General features: G+C 49.2%; 1 protein-coding gene across 1 annotated transcript in view; it reads left to right on the plus strand.

Annotated features, from left to right (window-relative positions):
- GASK1A (golgi associated kinase 1A) overlaps positions 1-19,195 on the plus strand; it is a 54,116-nt gene that overhangs the window by 20,311 nt on the left and 14,610 nt on the right. The window contains exon 2 of the mRNA XM_024983182.2: positions 15,137-16,423. Within this exon, the coding sequence (XP_024838950.1) occupies positions 15,137-16,423 (1,287 nt within the window). The remainder of the gene's footprint in view (positions 1-15,136; positions 16,424-19,195) is intronic.

Here is a 19,195-nt window from a genome sequence, read left to right on the forward strand (position 1 = left end):
AAAGGAAATGTTGATGTAGACTTCATTTTTGCCTAATTTGCTCCATCAGAATCTAACTCCCTCGTCAGTCAGACCCCCATTGCACTTCGGTTTTTATGCGTGACTTTGTCTGTGTTGACAGCCGCGTTGATCCAAGCGAACAGTTGCTGAGGAGTAAACCATTAAGGAACATTGCATGTCTAAAACTGCTTTTATTTCACCCTCGCAATTGATGGATAATGTGACTGTGTGGTTGTTGTTGTTCAGTCGCTCAGTTGTGTCAGACTCTTTGCAACCCCTTGGACTGCAGCATTCGAGGCCTTCCTGTCCCTCACGATCTCCTGGAGTTTGCCCAAGTTCATGTCCACTGAGTTGGTGATGCTATCCAAACATCTTATCCTCTGCCACCCTCTTCTCCTTTTGCCTTCAACTGTTCCCAGCATCAGGATCTTTTCCAATGAGTATGACTGGGTATAAAATTCTAAACCATAATATAAATTTCTAAGCCAGAAACAGTTTTCTGTCAGATTTTGAAGGATTTGCTCAATTGTGTTCCAATACTGCAGTACTGAGACCAGAGCCATTCGGATTTGTTGATTACTTTTGATTACTTGTAGAAAACCTGTTTTGGTTTTTTTCCTTTTGCTCTGGGAACTTGTAGGGTGTTTCCCCCAGTGTTCTGAAATTTCACAAGGATGTGTCTTGGTTTGTCTTCTCCCGGTTTCCCAGTAGCTGAGCCTGAGGCAGAAGGCTTTTGTGCTGCTGTTTCACTGGGGACAAGCGCTGTCTCAGTGAACACGCAGCAAAGCAGGGAGGAATGTTATGAGGATCCATTACTGATTAAGCTGGCTGCTGCTAGTGAAGTGAAAGTTGCTCAGTTGTGTCCGATTCTTTGCAAGCCCATGGACTGTTACCACCAGGCTCCTCTGTCCACGGACTTCTCCAAGCCAGAGTACTGGAGTGGGTTGCCATTTCCTTCTCCAGGGGATCTTTCCGACCCAAGGATTCAGCCCAGGTCTCCTGCATTGCAGGCAGACTCTACCGTTTGAGCCACTAGGGAAGCCCAAGTGCTGCTAAGTGCAGCTGATGCAGGATCTTATAGACCTACCAAGATGCTGCACAACTGAATTCAGGATCGCTTGAATTTATGCACTGGATTCAGTCTCCCAGCGATCAAAATTGGCTCCACTCAACCTGAGTTTGCCCTGTATTTCCAGGCTGTGTACTCCTGGGTACCACACACCTGCTAGTCATGGGGCCTGGGGGAGGGGCCCGTGAGCGACAGAGCATCTGAGGTTAGGCTGTCAGGATGTACCTATTGGGCTTAGAGAGCCTCAAGTAACCCCTGCTGTGGAAGCTTCCGCTTTTAATGTCTGCTGCTGCTGCTGCTAAGTCACTTCAGTCGTGTTGGACTCTGTGCGACCCCGTAGACGGCAGCCCACCAGGCTCTCCTGTCCCTGGGATTCTCCAGGCAGGAATACTGGAGTGGGTTGCCATTTCCTTCTCCAGTGCATGAAGGTGAAAAGTGGAAGTGAAGTCGCTCAGTCCTGTCGGACTCTGAGTGACCCCATGGACTGCAGCCCACCAGGCTCCTCCATCCATGGGATTTTCCAGGCAAGAGTACTGGAGTGGGGTGCCCTCGCCTTCTCCGGCTTTTAATGTCTGCAGCCATCCAAATGCAAATGAGTGTCTGTGTCTGGGCGGGGAGGGAATTGCAAACAATTGAGTTCACCACAGTAGGAGGCCTGCTTTCAGCCATTTCCTTGGTTACTTGGGTAAGGCCTTTGCCACTCACCTGTTTTCTAACTTCCTGAATTTTACCTAATCAGTGCCTCCTGTCCAGTTCTCTTTATCCTTATCAGTTTGTCCCTTGAAGATAAGAGCTTTTTACTGTTGTTTTTTGTGAGGTTTCAGAAGGGTGGAGAGGAATGGCTGGTGTTTCATCCACCAGGTTTAGATGAACAACAGCTTTACTTTTCTAAATTGAATTGTTTGACTCCAAGCCAGCCCCCACCTCAGTTACCCAACATCAGACAGAAAGCCCAGCTTAACCTACCTCTGAAAGCCTTGGCTTTTGAAAGCAGAGGCTTTTTATTCTCTCTTGGGCAGGAAGAGGCCAACTTTCCAGGTTTACTTTCTTGCTTGGAGAATGGTTGTGAAGACGGAAACAACTCTTGTTCTCTGAGGCTTCTATAGTAGCAGGGACAGAAGTCTGGTTCATACACTGATGTGGTCAGCTGGACCCAGGTTTGAATCCCACCTCTGCCACTTAGCTATGAAGCTGTGAGGACGTGACCCGAACTCCCTGGGGCTCAGTTTCCTCGATGCCTGGCATGAACAGTGATGCCTTCCCTACAGGGAGGTTGCTGGGAGTAAACGAGCTGTCATGGTCAACAGCTGGCATGGACCCGGCACAGGAGGTGCTCCATCATGTTGGCTACAGACGACGTCAGGGAGCTTCCTGGAGGGAAGGCCTCTGTGCCTCCAAGACAATTCCATCCCTGCTTCAGGCTTGGCTGCCCAGCTCCTCCCTCATCCTCTTGAGCCCCAGGCCACCTGCTGGGATGGACTCTCTGCCCCGTGGTCATCGGGAAATGTCCCATGACACCCCCATTCCACCCACCATGGCAAGGTCCCTTTATTTTTTATTCAACCCACAGACTGCCCATCTGATAAACTTGCTAAAGGCAAAATTAAAGATTGAATTTTTCTATTTCAGAGGCCAAGGGTTTATTGTTGTTTAGTTGCTAAGGCATGTATGACTCTTTTATGACCCCATGGAGCTGTAGCCCACGAGGCTCCTCTGTCCATGGGATTTCCCAGGCAAGAATACTGGAGTGGGTTGCCATGCCCTCCTCCAGGGGATCTTCCTGACCCAGAGTCAAACCCGTGTCTCTTGAATTACAAGCAGATTCTTTAGCTGAGAAGCCTGATTCCAAGGGCAGCTTTGTTGTAGGCCTCCCGAGGACTAGTCTTCAAGACATTTTATGGCTGAGCCCTCCTCTCCTCATGGCAAGCATCTCTCCAGTAGTGTTTAACTGTCTCCAGGGCTCCGCGGCCGGTGTGCAGAAGTCACACTGGGCCCGCAGAACTGGAGCCGGAGACTGCTCTTTGGCCACTTAAGCAAGAGGTGGCTCCAAGGAGGCATCAGTTCCCGAGACCTCGTCACGCTCCTTCCTCTCAACCAGCTGTGAGTTACCAGTCTTCAGAGTGCTATGACCCAAGCATTACCGCTGTGCACAGACGGAGCAAGTGAGGTAAAGGATAGTAACCTAAAGAAGGTGCTGGAGACGCAAAGTGCTGCAGGGATTTAATAATCCTGGGGTTAATAATAGTGCTGAGTAATTGCTATCAAAATACATGCAATGCCGTGTTTTTAGCACTTTATTAAAATTCACCACAGCTCTCTGGGGGCAATACCATTGTCATACCCATTTTTCAGGTGAGGAAACTGACTTTATGTAACACACTCATTAGTGGTGGAGCCGGTGTTTGGACCAAGAGAGCCCAGCTCCTCCAGTCCTTCAGGACTCTGCCTTTCTTTGCTAATAGTCACCGAGGGAGTGGAGAAGGCAATGGCGCCCCACTCCAGTACTCTTGCCTGGAAAATCCCATGGATGGAGGAACCTGGAAGGCTGCAGTGCACGGGGTTGCTGAGGGTCGGATACGACTGAGCGACTTCACTTTCACTTTTCACTTTCATGCATTGGAGAAGGAAATGGCAACCCACTCCAGTGTTATTGAATGGAGAATCCAAGGGACGGGGGAGCCTGGTGGGCTGCTGTCTATGGGGTCGCACAGAGTCAGACACGACTGAAGTGACTTAGCAGCAGTAGCAGCAGCACTGAGGGAGAAGGAAGCCCATCATCTCCTGTGTCTCACCTGGGATCAGATTCCCAGCTCATGTAACGAAGAGACAGATCCAGAAATTCCTCTGGTCTTCTAAAGCCTTTTCCTGGAACTGGCTTCCCCATGTCATCTGGGAGCATCAGGAATGCTTTTGGATAAGCACCGAGGGCCTTAGCTGATCCTTCCGTCCTGTGTTCCCATATTCCCAGGCCTGGCTCCTGTGTGCTGGGAAAGCGCTTGGGATTCTGAAAGGGTTGGGATCCCAACTCTTTTATGAGTTGGTGTGCCATCTGGTGCAAATGACTAAGTCTTTCTGAACCTCAATTTCTTCATCTGTAAAATGGGCATGGTGAGAATTCCTCCTTCCTTTCCAGGGTTGTGAGAATGTCTGGAAACAGCATTCTTCTCGCCATGTAGAGAAAAGCACTAAACAAGTGTGAGATGAGTGATGTGGTGGAGTCCTTTGGGAGTGACAGCCAGCTGCTCATCGGCTTTCCGTACTCTGATGCACCCCTTCAAGCTTAGGGAGATAGATGCCCCAGACTTAGGCAAGGCCAGTTCTGTGGAAGAATTTGGGGTGGCCAAAACTCGTTCAGGGCAAATAATTGTATTGTTTGCACAGTGAGACAGTGAGTTGCTTAAGGACAGAGCCAAGCCTTCCTCACGTTCACATCCCTGTTTCCTGGCCCAGTGCCTGGCCTATAGGGGTGGTCAGAGTAAAAGGCTAAGGTTGTGATGCAGCAGATTTTGTCTAGGGAGCAGCACTTTTCCATACCTCAGCCCTACACAGTGCCTTTGGAGGAGGTTGCCTGCCTCGTGCCCTAGGTGCCTTGACGCCCAACACTGGCGCCCTGAGGGTCTCAGAAGAGCCCGACAGCACCTGGCTCTCCCTGCATCCTCTGCTTCACGGTGCTCTAATATCGTGTTGGTTTCCAGGCAGGCAGCTGTAGGTAACTGGCCATTCTGATCAGTGTGAGGTGAACCTCATTACAGTTTTGATTTGCATTTCTCTAATACTAATAAGCAGTGTTGAGCATCTTTTCATGTACTTTTTAGCCATCTGTATATCTTCTTTCCTGGAGGAGAGCACAGCAACCCACTCCAGTATTCTTGCCTGGAGGATTCCATGGACACAGGAGCCTGGAAGGCTACAGTCCATAGCATCACTTAGAGTCGGACACAACTGAAGCGGCTTAGCACAGCACATGACTTCTTTGGAGAAATGTCTGTTTAGATGTTGTGCTCATTTTTTTTTTTTGATATTGAGCTGTAGGAGATCTTTGTATATTTTGAAGATTAATCCCTTATCAGTTGTGTCATATGTGAATTTTTTTTCTCCCATTCTGTAGGTTATCTTTTCATTTTATTTATGGTTTCCTTTGCTATGCAAAGCTTTTAAGCTTAATTAGGTCCCATTTGTTTATTTTTGTTTTTGTTTCCATTAGTCTAGGAGATGGACTCAAAAAAGATATTGCTACAATTTGTGTCAAAGAGTGTCTGGTCTGTGTTTTCCTCTAAGAGTTTTATAGTGTCTGGTCTTACGTTTAGGTCTTTAATCGATTTTGAGTTCATTTTTGTGTATGGTGTTAGAGAATGTTCTAATTTCATCCTTTTACATGTAACTGTCCCATTTTCCCAGCACCACTTATTGAAGAAACTGTCTTTTCTCCATTACATATTCTTGCCTCCTTTGTCATAGATTAATTGACCACAGATGTGTGGGTTTATTTCTGGGATTTTTATCCGGTTCCATAGATCTGTATTTCTGTTTTTGTGCTGGTATCATACTGTTTTGATTACTATAGCTTTGTAGTATAGTCTGAAGTCAGGAAGTCTGTAAATCTTAATTTCTGCAGTTTCAAATTCATCCTGTTAGTACATACTTTGTGAGATTCTGAGTGTGCCTGGTACGTGGTCTATGCTTGGTAAGTGGCTGTTGTTTATTCACTTCTCAAGTCAGATATGTTCAATTTCTGGCTACAGTCTTCAGAATGCTTGAGCTAAAAGGCACTCTGGCACCATCTTCTTTTGGAAGGAGCAGGGGAACCACCTGTGTGGCTCTGAGATCAAGCCCTAGACCTAATCTGAGGATAACAGATTATTAGAAACCTGCTTCTGATATTACCTCTCAAATACGCCCAGATTGGAGTGGGTCAAATGCTGGCATTTTCTAACTGATATTCTTCTGTTTATTAAAGTAGCACATGAGACACAACAAAGTTATTTTCATTTTGAAAGAAAAATAAATATAGCCTGAAAGCACTTGATTTTCCCTCAATTTAACCAGTGCAAAAAGGCTGCCACCTAGCATTGACCTCACTCACGCCTCGTTTTACACTTGAGCTGACCAGTCCCAAAGAGCTAAGCCTTTGAGAGCAGGGCCTGCCCCTGGGGCCCTGTGCGGTCCTCTGGAATCAGGGCTGGGGCAGGGGCTGTGGATGGCAGCTCCCTTCCAGGGTGATCCGGCTGCTAGGTCACTGGCTCTGGAGCCAGTCAGTCTGGGTTCACTCATGGTGCTGCTGTCTGTGAGCACTGGGTCCCCACTATTCTCTGTGCCTTGTTTTCCTCACTGTAAAATGGGGTAGTAATCCTCATACCTACCTCATAAGACTGGCATACAGATTAAATGAGTTAATAGAAGTCAAGTTCTCCAAATAGTCCCAGGCTCATAGTGAACACTGAATAAATGTTAGTTATCATTCCTTTGGGTTTTCCCCCTCCTGGAGATTGGCTGGGCCAGAAATTACAGGGGCAGAAGTCCTTTCTTATCTTGAAGTTGCTGATGTGGAGGAAAATCACAGCTTGCAAAGGAGCTGAGCCAGGGGCCTGGTGAGGCGGTGGCTTAGGAGCTAGGCAGCCTGGGGTTCTGCCCACAGTGGAACAAATGCTTCCAGCCTCCACGGCCCAGGGATCCCCTGGGAGAGGGGCGCTGTGTGCCTGGAGGGTCCAGTGAGCCCTGCCTGTCGCCTTTGCCCCCAGAGTCTTGTGCCTGCCCAGCTCTCCCTTCCTGGGGTTAGATTCTGAGTTCAGCCAAGGGAAGCAGAATTTGAGCAGGTCCAGCCTGCAGTGATACTCACAGCATCAACATGTGGTTTTAATCCAGCCCTCTGAAAATATGCTTATGTATTCCCTCTCACCCTGGCCATGGTTTTGTTATGAAAATCATTTGGCTGATCTTTAAAAAAATGAAACAGAAATTCCACATTGCAAAATCTCTGCCAGTCTCAGCCAGAGTCTGAGTCGTGGTGAACCAGCGATCAGCCAGGGGGGTTGTGTCGGAGAGGGGAGAAGTCAGCGGACACGACAGAGGGGGCTGTCACTCCTTTGGTGGAGACTAAACCAGAGCCAACTTTGATTTTTATCCATCCCCTCCCCGCATACACGTACATCATGTGGCTTCTCTCCACCCCTTCTCCCACCAGGACACCTCCACCGAGAAGCACTGTACAAGTGCTTTGCGATTCTGTCTGCTGTGAGGGGGAGAGGACCATGCGGTCTCTATATTCTCTCCACTGCCTCTGCCCTGCACGTTATGCCATCCGCCATGGCAGTTCAGCACAGGACCAGGTTTTTGTCATCTTCTTTTTTTTTTAACTTTACAATATTGTATTGGTTTTGCCATACATCAGCATGAATCCGCCACGGGTGTACACGTGTTCCCCATCCTGAACCCCCCTCCCACTTCCCTCCCCATACCATCTCTCTGGGTCATCCCAGTGCACCAGCCCCAAGCATCCTGTATCCTGCATCGAACCTGGACTGGCAATTCGTTTCTTATATGGTATTATACGTTTCAATGTCATTTTCCCAAATCATCCCCCTCCTCCCTCTCCCACGGAGTCCAAAAGACTGTCTATACATCTGTGTCTCTTTTGCTGTCTCGCATACAGGGTTGTCATTACCATCTTTCTAAATTCCATATATATGCTTTAGTATACTGTATTGGTGTTTTTCTTTCCTGCTTACTTCACTCTGTATAATCGGCTCCAGTTTCATCCACCTCATTAGAACTGATTCAAATATATTCTTTTTAATGGCTGAGTAATACTCCATTGTGTATATGTACCACAGCTTTCTTATCCATTCGTCTGCTGATGGACATCTAGGTTGCTTCCATGTCCTGGCTATTGTAAACAGTGCTGTGATGAACACTGGGGTACACGTGTCTCTTTCAATTCTGGTTTCCTCAGTGTGTATGCCCAGCAGTGGGATTGCTGGGTCGTATGGCAGTTCTATTTCCAGTTTTTTAAGGAATCTCCACACTGTTCTCCATAGTGGCTGTACTAGTTTGCATTCCCACCAACAGTGTAAGAGGGTTCCCTTTTCTCCACATCCTCTCCAGCATTTATTGCTTGTAGACTTTTGTATCTCAGCCATTCTGACTGGCGTGAAATGATACCTCATTGTGGTTTTGATTTGCATTTCTCTGATAATGAATGATGTTGAGCATCTTTTCATGTGTTTGTTAGCCATCTGTATGTCTTCTTTGGAGAAATGTCTATTTAGTTCTTTGGCCCATTTTTTGATTGGGTCATTTATTTTTCTGGAGTTGAGCTGTAGGAGTTGCTTGTATATTTTTGAGATTAGTTGTTTGTCAGTTGCTTCATTTGCTATTATTTTCTCCCATTCTGAAGGCTGCCTTTTCACCTTGCTAATAGTTTCTTTTGTTGTGCAGAAGCTTTTAATTTTAATTAGATCCCATTTGTTTATTTTTGCTTTTCTTTCCAATATTCTGGGAGGTGGGTCATAGAAGATCCTGCTGTGATTTATGTCGGAGAGTGTCATCTTTTTTTGACCTCTGGGAGTTGAGAAAAGATGGCTCTGCCTCCATCCCTGCCAGCCAGTTCCTATGACAGCCCTGGGCTGTCAGGGTTCACAGCAGGACATTCTGGGAGGTGGTCTGGGGATGGGATAAGTAGGGCCCCAAAGTGAGGCCAAGTCCTGATGAGTTTTCCCAAAGTAGAAGGGCATTTCTTTCCCTGTGGCTCTTTAGAAATGAGCAAGAGTCTCCCGCTGGTGGTTTCAGTACAAACTGTAATCGAGTCCTTTTCCCCAAATGTTTCTGGTTTCTCAAACTGTGTCTGTGCAAAGGCTACCAGCATATGTTGGAATTTTCCCCAAAAGTTCTTCCCAAAAGGCCTCTCCTGTTTTCATTTGACTGAAGGGGTCCTCCAGGCCATGTCATGGGGGGAGACTGGTCATGGGACGTGTCTGTGACCAGGCTGCACCGTCAAGTCGTCAGAGCCAGCCATGCCTCTGTAGTGACACCGCTGTGCCCTTACTAGTCAAGGGGAGGGCGCCGTGCTTGGTTACTAAACCACTTTGCTGCTTTCTGACCAAGGGCACACACTGAGCCCCAAAGAAGTCACCCAAGGATCTGAATGAGTTAGGGTTTGCTGTGATCATGCTGCATAGCAAACAGCCCACAGTTGCGATGGTTCCCAACAGCGTACAGCCTTATCTTGGTTCCAGGGCTGTGGGTTCACTGGGCCCGGTGAATGTGGCTGGGCAGGGGCCAGGCTGGGCACTGGGTTCAGGTCTACTCGGTGCCTCGCCTGGGACACGTTCCTGTCACAGTGGTGCACGAGTCTGCAAGGTGGCCAGCGCCACACAAGCACAGGTAAAGCCACCGGCAGGACGCAGCCTGTGTTTTGTCCACTTGCATTCCTTTGGCAGAAGCAAGTCACACGACCAAGGTCAGACAGTGGAGAGGTATGTCCCACCTTCAGAGAAGCCGTGGCAGGATGAGGAGCCCCCTTACAGTTGTAAGGGAACCCCAAATCTCTGTTGTTTGCTTTTAGCCTTCATGCATGTGTCCTTCCTAGCTCCCACCCTTTCTCTCCTCAGCTCCCCACACGCTTTAAAGCCAAGTGATTCCTTCCTGTCCCACCCTGGGTTATCTCCGGATGGAGCCTCTGCAGGGCGAGACCTTTCTTACTGCCCAGGTGGCCTTCTCCTAGCTTACACTTGTGGCTTTATGATGAAAGAGTTTCTCTTTCTGTCTCTACCTTGAGCTGTGCCCCCAGATGTCCCCATTACAATATGCCAAACTCCAGGAAGGAGTGGTGCTGGGTATTTTTCAGATCCCTGAAAAACAGAGGGAGTTCAGAAAGCAGGGACAGAAACCCCGATCCCACCATGTAAATGTACCAAACCATGTATTGGGTCCTTTCTATATTTTGACTCATTTATTTTCCTCACGTCAATCTTTGTAAGGAGGGATTATCTCATTCTCCCCCATTTTATAACAGAGGAAATAGGGCAGAGCGGTTGTGTATCTTACCCATTGTAACACAGCCCAGAAGGGCCACAAGCTGATCTAGAACTCGCGTGTGTCTTCCCCAAAGCTTTTCTGGCTCCCCTCTTTCTCCACCCCTCTTCCTCTGCAGCTGTGAGTGGGTGGGGCTGCTGGGGAAGAGGGCATCTTCTCTGAGGAATCAAGGGGGAGTCTTGGTGAAAGGGTGGGAGGTGGGATCTGAGCAGGGAGGAGACGCAGAGCAACTGTAGAACCATCTTCTTTCCCTCCTGCCGCCAGCGTCGTGAGCGCGTCTCCCATCATGTATTAGATGGTGGGGGGGCAGGTTCCACTGGCACGCTTGCAGCAGTGGGGGCGGTTAGGATCCAGCAGCTAACTTTCTAGGACATGAGGCATCATTCCCTTTACTCCTTTCTCTGATGTGCTCTCATTCAGCTGAATATTTCTCCTCAGAGGATGTTTTTACAGTTCGATCAAAGCAGGTATTTTTTTTTCCCCAAAGCTTTACTTGGGTGGCCCTTCAGGGACATCTGCTCACGGTCATTTTGAACCTTTCTCTCTGCACAACTGCACAATTGCCAGCTTTCCCCAGGTTGTCCAAGGCCAAGTGAGGCCGAGAGAAGGATCAAAACAGCCTGTCTTCTTGAAACATTTTTAAAAGACGTTTCCCTAGTGGCATCCAGAACTTTGAGAATCTAGGCTATGAATCCAACTTGAAAACCTATTTTTTTCTTTTCAGAAGGGAGAAAAAGAAACCCAAACAGACTTCTTTGTCCATAGCCACCCCTACTTTTAATTAAAAATGCTGTTGTTCTGGCCGGCCTGTGATTCTGGGCAAGTGAGCACTCTGGACTTTCCAGTTTTCTCCTTCGTAAAATAGGAACTGAGTCATTCCCATTTCCCTATGTTGTTTTAAGGATTAGAGGAGAGAATAACTCATATTCAACTGAAAAGTTAACGTCAGTAATGGTACCTGCAGTTGGTTGAATCTGGGGAGCCCATGGTTATGGAGGACCAGCTGCATTATTTGAGTTTTTCACAGTGCTTCTCTATGCATGTATTACATGTGTGTGTTCAGTCGCTTCAGTCGTGTCCAAATCTTTTGCGACCCCCAGGCTCTGCTGTCCATGGAAATTTCCAGGCCAGAATACTGGAGTTGGGTTGCCATTTCCTCCTCCAGGGAATCTTCCCAACCCAGGGATCTAACCCACCTCTCCTGCAGCTCCTGCATTGGCAGGTGGATTCTTTACCACTGGGCCACCTGGGAAGTGTGTCACACATACGTGTGTTAAGTAGTAATAAAAGCCATATTAAAACATATATAATAAATAAGGACAACAGTTTAGACTCTCACTTCAAAAGGATCATCCGCTAAAGAAAGGCATCTTGGAGGGAGACAAGGACCATCTGTTTTATAGAATAGAGGCTCAGTCCCTCGGGGCATATCCTGTGGCAACGTACAGAATGCCACTCACAATTGTCCCTCTGGAGGATGGAGGCTGGGCGTTTATCCACTGACTTTTTTTTATAGCATTAAAAACTCTATTTATCTTTGGCCGTGCTGGCTCTTTGTTGCTGCACGGGCTTTCTCTAGCTGCGGTGCGTGGGCTTCTTGTCGTGGTGGCTTCTCTCGTTGAGGAGCACAGGCTCTAGGGTGCACGGGCTTCAGTAATTGGGGTTCCCTGGCTCTAGAGCCCAGGCTTAATAGCTGTGGTACGTGGGCTTAGCTGCTCCACGGCATGTGGGATGTTCCTGGACCAGGGACTGAACCAGTCTCCTGCAGTGGCAGGTGGATTCTTTATCACTGAGCCACCAGGGAAGCCCTACCCCCTGACTTTTGTCTCCTGTTGGTTGAGGGTTGTCCCTAAAGGTGTTAATTTCTTCTGTGCCTCCCTGATAGTGGGCAAGAAAGCAGGGAATGATTCTGGGGCTTGAGGTGGGAAGCTGGCAATGTGCAGGGGGACTGTCCACTGTGAGGGCAGCTGGCGTCAGCCAGGGGTCCAGGGGAACATAACATAGGGCACAAAAGCATCTTCCACAGAGAGGAGGCCCCTGGAGCCCCAAATAGGGGAGATCTCCAGAATTGGAGGAGGCCTACTGAGGATATATCTGAAGGAAAAGAAATCATGTCTGGAAGAGACACCAGCACCGCCGTGTTCACTGCAGCATTATTCACAATCGCCAAGACGTGGAAATAACATTCGTATCTCTCTCTTAGTGGGTGAATGGATCCAGAAAACGCACACGTGCATATGACGCAATATTATTCAGCCACTAAAGAAAGAAGGAAATCCTGCCATTTGCAACAAACATGGATAAACCTGGAGGACATTAAGCTAAGTGAGATAGTCCAGACAGAGAAAGACAAATCCTGTGTAGTATCACTTGTATGTAGAATCTTAAAAAAAAAAAAAAAGACTTTCAGCTGTAAAATAAGTTCTGAGGATCTAATGTACAGCATGGTGACTGTACTTAGTAATATGGTATCGTTTACTTGAAATTTGCAAAAACAGTAGATCTTAAGCGTTCTTACTACACACAGGAAAAGGTCTGTGTGAAGGAATGGATGTGTTAACTAACAACTATGGTGAACATGTCACAGGCTATGCATGTATCAAATCGTCATGGTCAATAATTTAAATATAAAAACAGTTGTTGTGGTTTTGTCAGTTATACCTCGGTAAAGATGGGGAAACAATGGGGGGAAAAGGAAGAACAAGAAAGAATTCTTAGGGCTCCTAGGCAGGGAGCCAGTCTAATCTGAGATTTCTCCACAGCATCATCTGAAGTTAGAAAACTGTAGAGCAGGACCTATAAGCTATTCCAAGAAGGTAATTGTGAGCAGTATTTTATATCTCGCCAAACTTTCTTTCAGGTACGAATACAATAGAAAAATAGTTTTGAACATGCAAGAACCCAGAAACTGTTGTTCCCATGAGTACTTCTTGAGAAAATTATGGAGTTTTTAAACTTCAATCAACCAAGAAATAATGAAAAACTAGGGCAAAGGGGACAGGAGTAAGCAAAGAATATACCTAACTGAAGAACTAAGACCAAACAAATATGAATATTGGAGTAATAGAGTAGAAGGGGCATGATTTATATCCTAACAATACAGAAATGACACAAATATAAAACTTTGGAAGGTGAATGAAGGAAAAGGTGGGAGAAAGAATAAACATGCTATTCATGAGTAATAACTGGGGGCCAAAGACTGTCATTTAAAGCTGACAAAATATAGTAGAAATGTAAGCATTTTTAATTATACAAAGGTAAACATTTAAAAAGATAATACCAATGATTAAGGGGTTTCCCTGGTGGCTCAGACAGTAAAAAATCTGCCTGCAATGCTGGAGACCTGGGTTCAATCCCTGCGTTGGGAAGATCCCCTGGAGGAGGGCATGGTAATGCACTCCAGTATTCTTGCCTGGAGAATCCCATGCACAGAGGAGCCTGGCGGGCTACAGTCCATGGGGTCGCAAAGAATCAGGCATGACTGAGTGACTGAGCACACAGCACAATGATTAAAATTGAATAACGATCGAATGGTAGGGGATAGGGAAGAGGAAATATGCTAATTTTATGATTGTTCTTACTAGGATTTAAGAGCTGGTGTTTAAAGAACTGGACATTTAAGGGTATATAGTCATGAAGGGTCCAATTATTAGAATTCAAATAAAAATTTCCTAAATGTGATAAGAAATATGCACCATGAAAAAAGTAAAGGTAACTGAAAGCATAGTGAAAGACTTCAAAAATTATAAATACAGAAAACATACCATGAAATACCATGGCAGAACAAAGACTAAACATGTACAGCATCTCAAGTACTGGAACTGGGCTAAATCCACCCAGTGAGAGAAGAACACAGAGCTGGGCCAGGCTTGGAACCGGAACCAGAAACTTCTGGTCACTGGGCAGGGGCTCCCTCCCATCTGGTGTCTGGTTTGGGGCTGTTTGTTCTCTCTCCCCGCAGACTCATTCTCAGTAGACTATGGTCACTGCTGTCATCGGTAGCTGGTCTGCCATGTGCCCCTGACGTCAAGTTCATGAGCAGAAAAAAGCCAACCTCGCTGACCTGTCACAGGCTCTGGTTCCCGGGGGAAGGGTAGGGGCCGAGGGGCTATTTGGCCTCGTGTAGGTCAGGGTCCTGGGTGGCCCCACCAGCTCTGGTCCAGGGTCAGGGTGCCTGGACTGCTGGAATGTGTGTGGATGGAGGTGGTGCTCCAGGCTGACAGTTGCAGGGGCCCCAAAGCACAGTGGCTTGAACAACCCTTGCCAGTTCTGCACCCATGGGCTCATGCAAGCTCCCAAGCTCCTTCCTTCTCGTGGCCCCTTGGTGCCCACGAATCGGAATCACCTGGAAAACAAGTTTCCAGGTGGTACTGACGCTGCTGGTCCCGAGACCACGTGTTGAAAAACTACTGCCCCAGGATATGTCCTTTGCCAACCGTCCGGAGCTGACTCGGCCACACGTGGGCCCAGAGAGGCGAGCCGAGGCAGCCAACCTCCTTTTGAACAGATGGGGCTAATAAAAGTGACTGCTTCAGGCCCTGGGCAAGGACTTAGTCCCAGGGTCACACTTGGCTGCCAGGGAGGCCAGGCAAGGCCATCTGTGGCTGGGTGGCTGTGTGCCCCGGAAAGGGAAGGGCATGTTTGTGGGAGACACTGCAGGTCCACAGAGGGGGATAATGGGGAGACGAGAAGAAGGGGCCAGCACTCAGTGTGGGGAACAGATGGCGAAAGGCTCTTAGCATGTTTGGAGATCTGAGTCATAACAGCAGTTTACTCAGAGGGGAGAAGCCTGGTGTCCCTGCAGGCCTGTCCTGGGCGACCGCAGGCTGAGTGCTGAAGCAGGAGCATGGCTGCCGGCTCCTCTCTTGAGGAGCCGCTGGGTGTCATGCCCACCCCCCCCCCCCCCCCACCCAGGCTTCATTCTTTTCCCTCCTTGTTCACCCAAGATGTTCATTAATTCACTGTCCCGTTATTTTGTGGGTCAGGGCTGATGTTTTCAAGGTTCTAAGCTTTTTTTTTCCTACCCCCATCCCCCAGGCATCTTGGCTCTGGAGAAAGCTGCGTGGCAAGAGGCGGTTGGCGATGGCATTCTGCCTTTTAACGACTCTGTCTGTGGTGACTGTCACTCGCTTGCCCACACAGCACCCAGCTGCTGGCCCAGACCCTGGCCCCATGGAGCCCCAGGGGGTTGCTGATGTCCCTGTCCCCCAGAGTCGGCAGGCTCTGAGCTCCAGCTGGAGGCAGCGGGCAAGAAGGTTGAGGAGAAGCTGGGCCTTGCCCAGGAGCTCCATCCTGGTGTGTGCTGAGGAGCAAGGCCACAGAGGGCACATGGACAGCGGCAGACGGTCCCCAGGGAAGGAGAGCAGCCATGCAGGGAGGATCGGGAACAACATTACTTTGGCACCTCTAGAAGACCTGAGACTCAGTACCCGGCGTCTTGTGCTCCTGCAGGGGGAGGCGATCAGGGGTCCAGGAGCCAAAGACCTGGACCCACCCTGGCACCGTGGTGCCCTCCCGGAGGCACTCAGTGAGACAAGCACCCCAGGTGGCCCCCTCGCAGGGCATGACATGTCAGCCTTACAGACTCGGAGAGCTACTGCTGGACTGACCCTCCAGCCTCCTCCAGAAGGCGGGGGTCTGCCAGGAGTGGGGAACAGAGCCTGGACTGGTGGCCAACAAGTGGGGGGTCCTGCCCCAACCAAAGGGGCTCACTGGTGGCCTGGTTCTGTTAGGGAGCTGCAAGGGTCTGTCTGGTGTGACACTGAGACCCCTGGGCTGTCGAGTGGCTTCAGGACCAGCGAGCAGGTCCCCCCATGGCTCACAGAGCAGGATGTGCAGGCCCTCCAGCTTCTGGCCCAGGGTGAGGTGGCGGGCAAAGCCCGGGTGCCCGGCCACGGGCAGGTACTGCTAGTCGGTTTCTCCAGCGAGGGGACCCTTCAGGATGCAGCTCCTGGGCTCAGTCAGCTCTGCTCCCAGGGCCTCTGTGGCTTGATCAAGAGGCCCGGGGACCTGTCCGAGGTCCTGTCCTTCCACGTAGACCGCGTGCTGGGGCTGCGCCGGAGCCTGCCCGCGGTGGCCAGGCGCTTCCACAGTCCGCTGCTGCCCTACCGCTACACGGACGGCGGCGCCCGGCCCGTCATCTGGTGGGCACCCGACGTGCAGCACCTGGGTGACCCGGAGGACGACCAGAACTCTCTGGCTTTGGGCTGGCTGCAGTACCAGGCCCTGCTGGCACGTGGCTGTGGCCGACCCAGCCATGCCCCATGCCTGGGCATCCACCACGCCGAGTGGGCACGCCTGGCCCTCTTTGACTTCCTGCTGCAGGTAGGCGGGGCCTGGAGGGGCGGGGCAGGGCGGGGCGCCGCGGAGGCTAGGACTCTAGGTGAACTGAGACGTTGGAATGGCCTGCTTGAGGGTGGATGGTGACTCCCCCTAACCCTTGTCTTTTGCTTTCGTTTGTTTGTTTGCTTTTTTACCATTCTTTTTTTTAACAATTAACTTTTTATTTTAGTCCTTGTCTTTTGATCACCCAGCACCTTTTTTTTGTTATTTTTCTGCCTTGTGTTCATTCATCCATTGGTGTGCTGAAAACCAGTTCGTTTGGGCTCATTCTTGAATTTCAGGAATTTTATGAGCCAGTTGTGAAACACAGGCATTATTAAAATTGAAATTATGTAAACTAACCATATAATAAGTTATATTAGAAACAAAGGTAATCAATACTCTGATCTCATTACTTCACAATTATTTTACATTTTACTGTTATCTGAGGTCTTGAGGTTTTTTGCATCTACCTAGTAAATAGTGTATAGTGCTGAGCTACTGCATGCATGTCATGTCTCTTGCTGACTCCACATTCGTGCCTGTTGCTAGCTTGAAACAGGCCAGGGTAGGAATATTTATGGGGCTTCCCAGGGGGTGCTGTTGGTAAAGAACCTACTTGCCCATGCAGGAGTCATAAGAGACACAAGGTCAGTCCCTGAGCTGGGAAGATCCCTGGAGGAAGGCCGGCAACCCATTCCACTATTCTCTCCTGGAGAATCCCATGGACAGAGGAGCCTGGCGGGCTGTAGTCCATAGGGTCTCATAGAGTCAGACACGACTGAAGCGACATAGCACGCATGCAGGCAGGAGTATTTATACCTTGGGAATCAGGGAATTCTACAAATCAGGACTCCTCCTTATTCCTGGAGAGCTGGTAGTTAAACATTTATCCTTGAATCAAGAAGGCTTCAAGTTGGTTGCATAATTCAAAAAAGAGAGTTGAGGTGGAGGAGAGAGAGAATGAGAGAGGGGAGAAATAAAGGGATGATGCTGGTCCCGCTTGGACCCTGGAGAGAGAAGGAAACCACAGGGCCAGCTGAGGTCCCTGCTGTGCCAGAAATTAACCCTGGAGTTTTTGGGTATCCTAGGGAAGGGGTTCGGAGAAGGCAATGGCACCCCACTCCAGTACTCTTGCCTGGAAAATCCCATGGACGGAGGAGCCTGGTAGGCTGTCTCGAAGAGTCGTACACAACTGCGTGACTTCACTTTCACTTTTCACTTTCATGCATTGGAGAAGGAAATGGCAACCCACTCCAGTGTTCTTGCCTAGAGAATCCCAGGGACGGGGGAGCCTGGTGGGCTGCCGTCTATGGGGTCGCACAGAGTCGGACACGACTAAAGCGACTTAGTAGCAGCAGCAGGGAAGGGGTTGGGCAGTTAGGGTACAGGGCTTACCAGGGGGACTGCAGACATCAGATATTTACTAAGTGGCCTGTTAACAACTGATGTGGCTGCTCCAGGACCTATGAGCTGGATGTCAACTGTGGAGACACAAGTGGGGGAATGCGGCCAGAAAGAAAGAAAGACAAAAAACGATTCAAGCACACAGTGGGTGGATATGTATGCATACAAAGGCAGCCCCATCCCTGTAGGGACCTCTGTTGAGGGAAGGGATCAATACTAGCCCTTAATTTACCTGCTGGGGTGACTGGATGAGCCATGGGTCAAGTTCAACGTCATAACTGGTAGCCAGGGACTGATGCTCCCTGTGTTGTTCATACAAGTTTGGTTGGAAATGTATTTTAGAAGATTCTCAGACCACATTTAATACTTTGAGATTTCTCATGAAAATCCCACTTCCTTTGAAACACTGAATGGTTTAATAACATAGGGCCTCTGTTTCCATGCAGCAGAAATGAGCCTGAGCTGAGTAGCTGCTGCCCCTTTAAAGGTTGCCATGCTCCCCTTTCTGCCAAAGACCACACCTCCTGTTGTCCGATGTGATTGTGTGCATTCTCAGTCACTAAGTCGTGTCTGACTTTTTGAGCCCACGGTCCGTTGTAGACTGCCAGACTCTGTCCATGGGATTTCCCAGGCAAGAATACTGGAGTGGGTTGTCATTTCCTCCTCCAGGGCATCTTCCAGACCCAGGGATTGAACCCATGTTCTAGAACCCAGGTTTCTATGCTGTGTCTCCTGCATTGCAGGCAGATTCTTTACCACTGAGCCACACCCAACCCCAAACCCTTGGATGTTATCTGTCTGCTTGTGGGTATTTGTCTCCTGTCACGGGACCAGCTGGCCTCCAGCAATACTTCCAGCTCCTCGAGTCTGTGTCTCGTGGCTGCTTTGTGGAGGGAGGAGCATGGGGCCTGGTGGTTGGCACGGGCTTTGGCACCAGACAGATCTGGTTTTGAACCCCCTGCCCACTGGCCATGTCCCACTGTGTGACCCTGAGCAGACTAGCCGGCGTCTTTGAACTTCACTTCTCTCTAAATGGGACCGGATGTCCCTGCCTTCTGCCCTTGAGCGCATGGTAGCTCTTAATCACCAGCTCCTGTATGCAGGCTTGCTCTGGGCCCCGAGCCTGCTCTGCCTGTGTGTGACAGGCTGAGGGCTAGGGATTAGTGCTCTCCAGACAGCGTGACCTGTCCTCTAGCCTGGGAGGGAGGCATTTCCCAGACCACAGACTACAGTCTTGGGCAAACTGGAAGAGCCGGCCACTCTCCCTCCAGGAACAGCCGTCCTATGACTGATGGGAGGCAGTCTGTAAAAGCCCCGGTTCCCTGGCCGGGGTGGCTCTGTGGGGCATGTTCCACGTGTCTCTCAGAG

The sequence above is a fragment of the Bos taurus genome, chromosome 22 (assembly GCF_002263795.3).
Source record: "Bos taurus isolate L1 Dominette 01449 registration number 42190680 breed Hereford chromosome 22, ARS-UCD2.0, whole genome shotgun sequence".
NCBI classification, from domain to species: Eukaryota; Metazoa; Chordata; class Mammalia; order Artiodactyla; family Bovidae; genus Bos; species Bos taurus.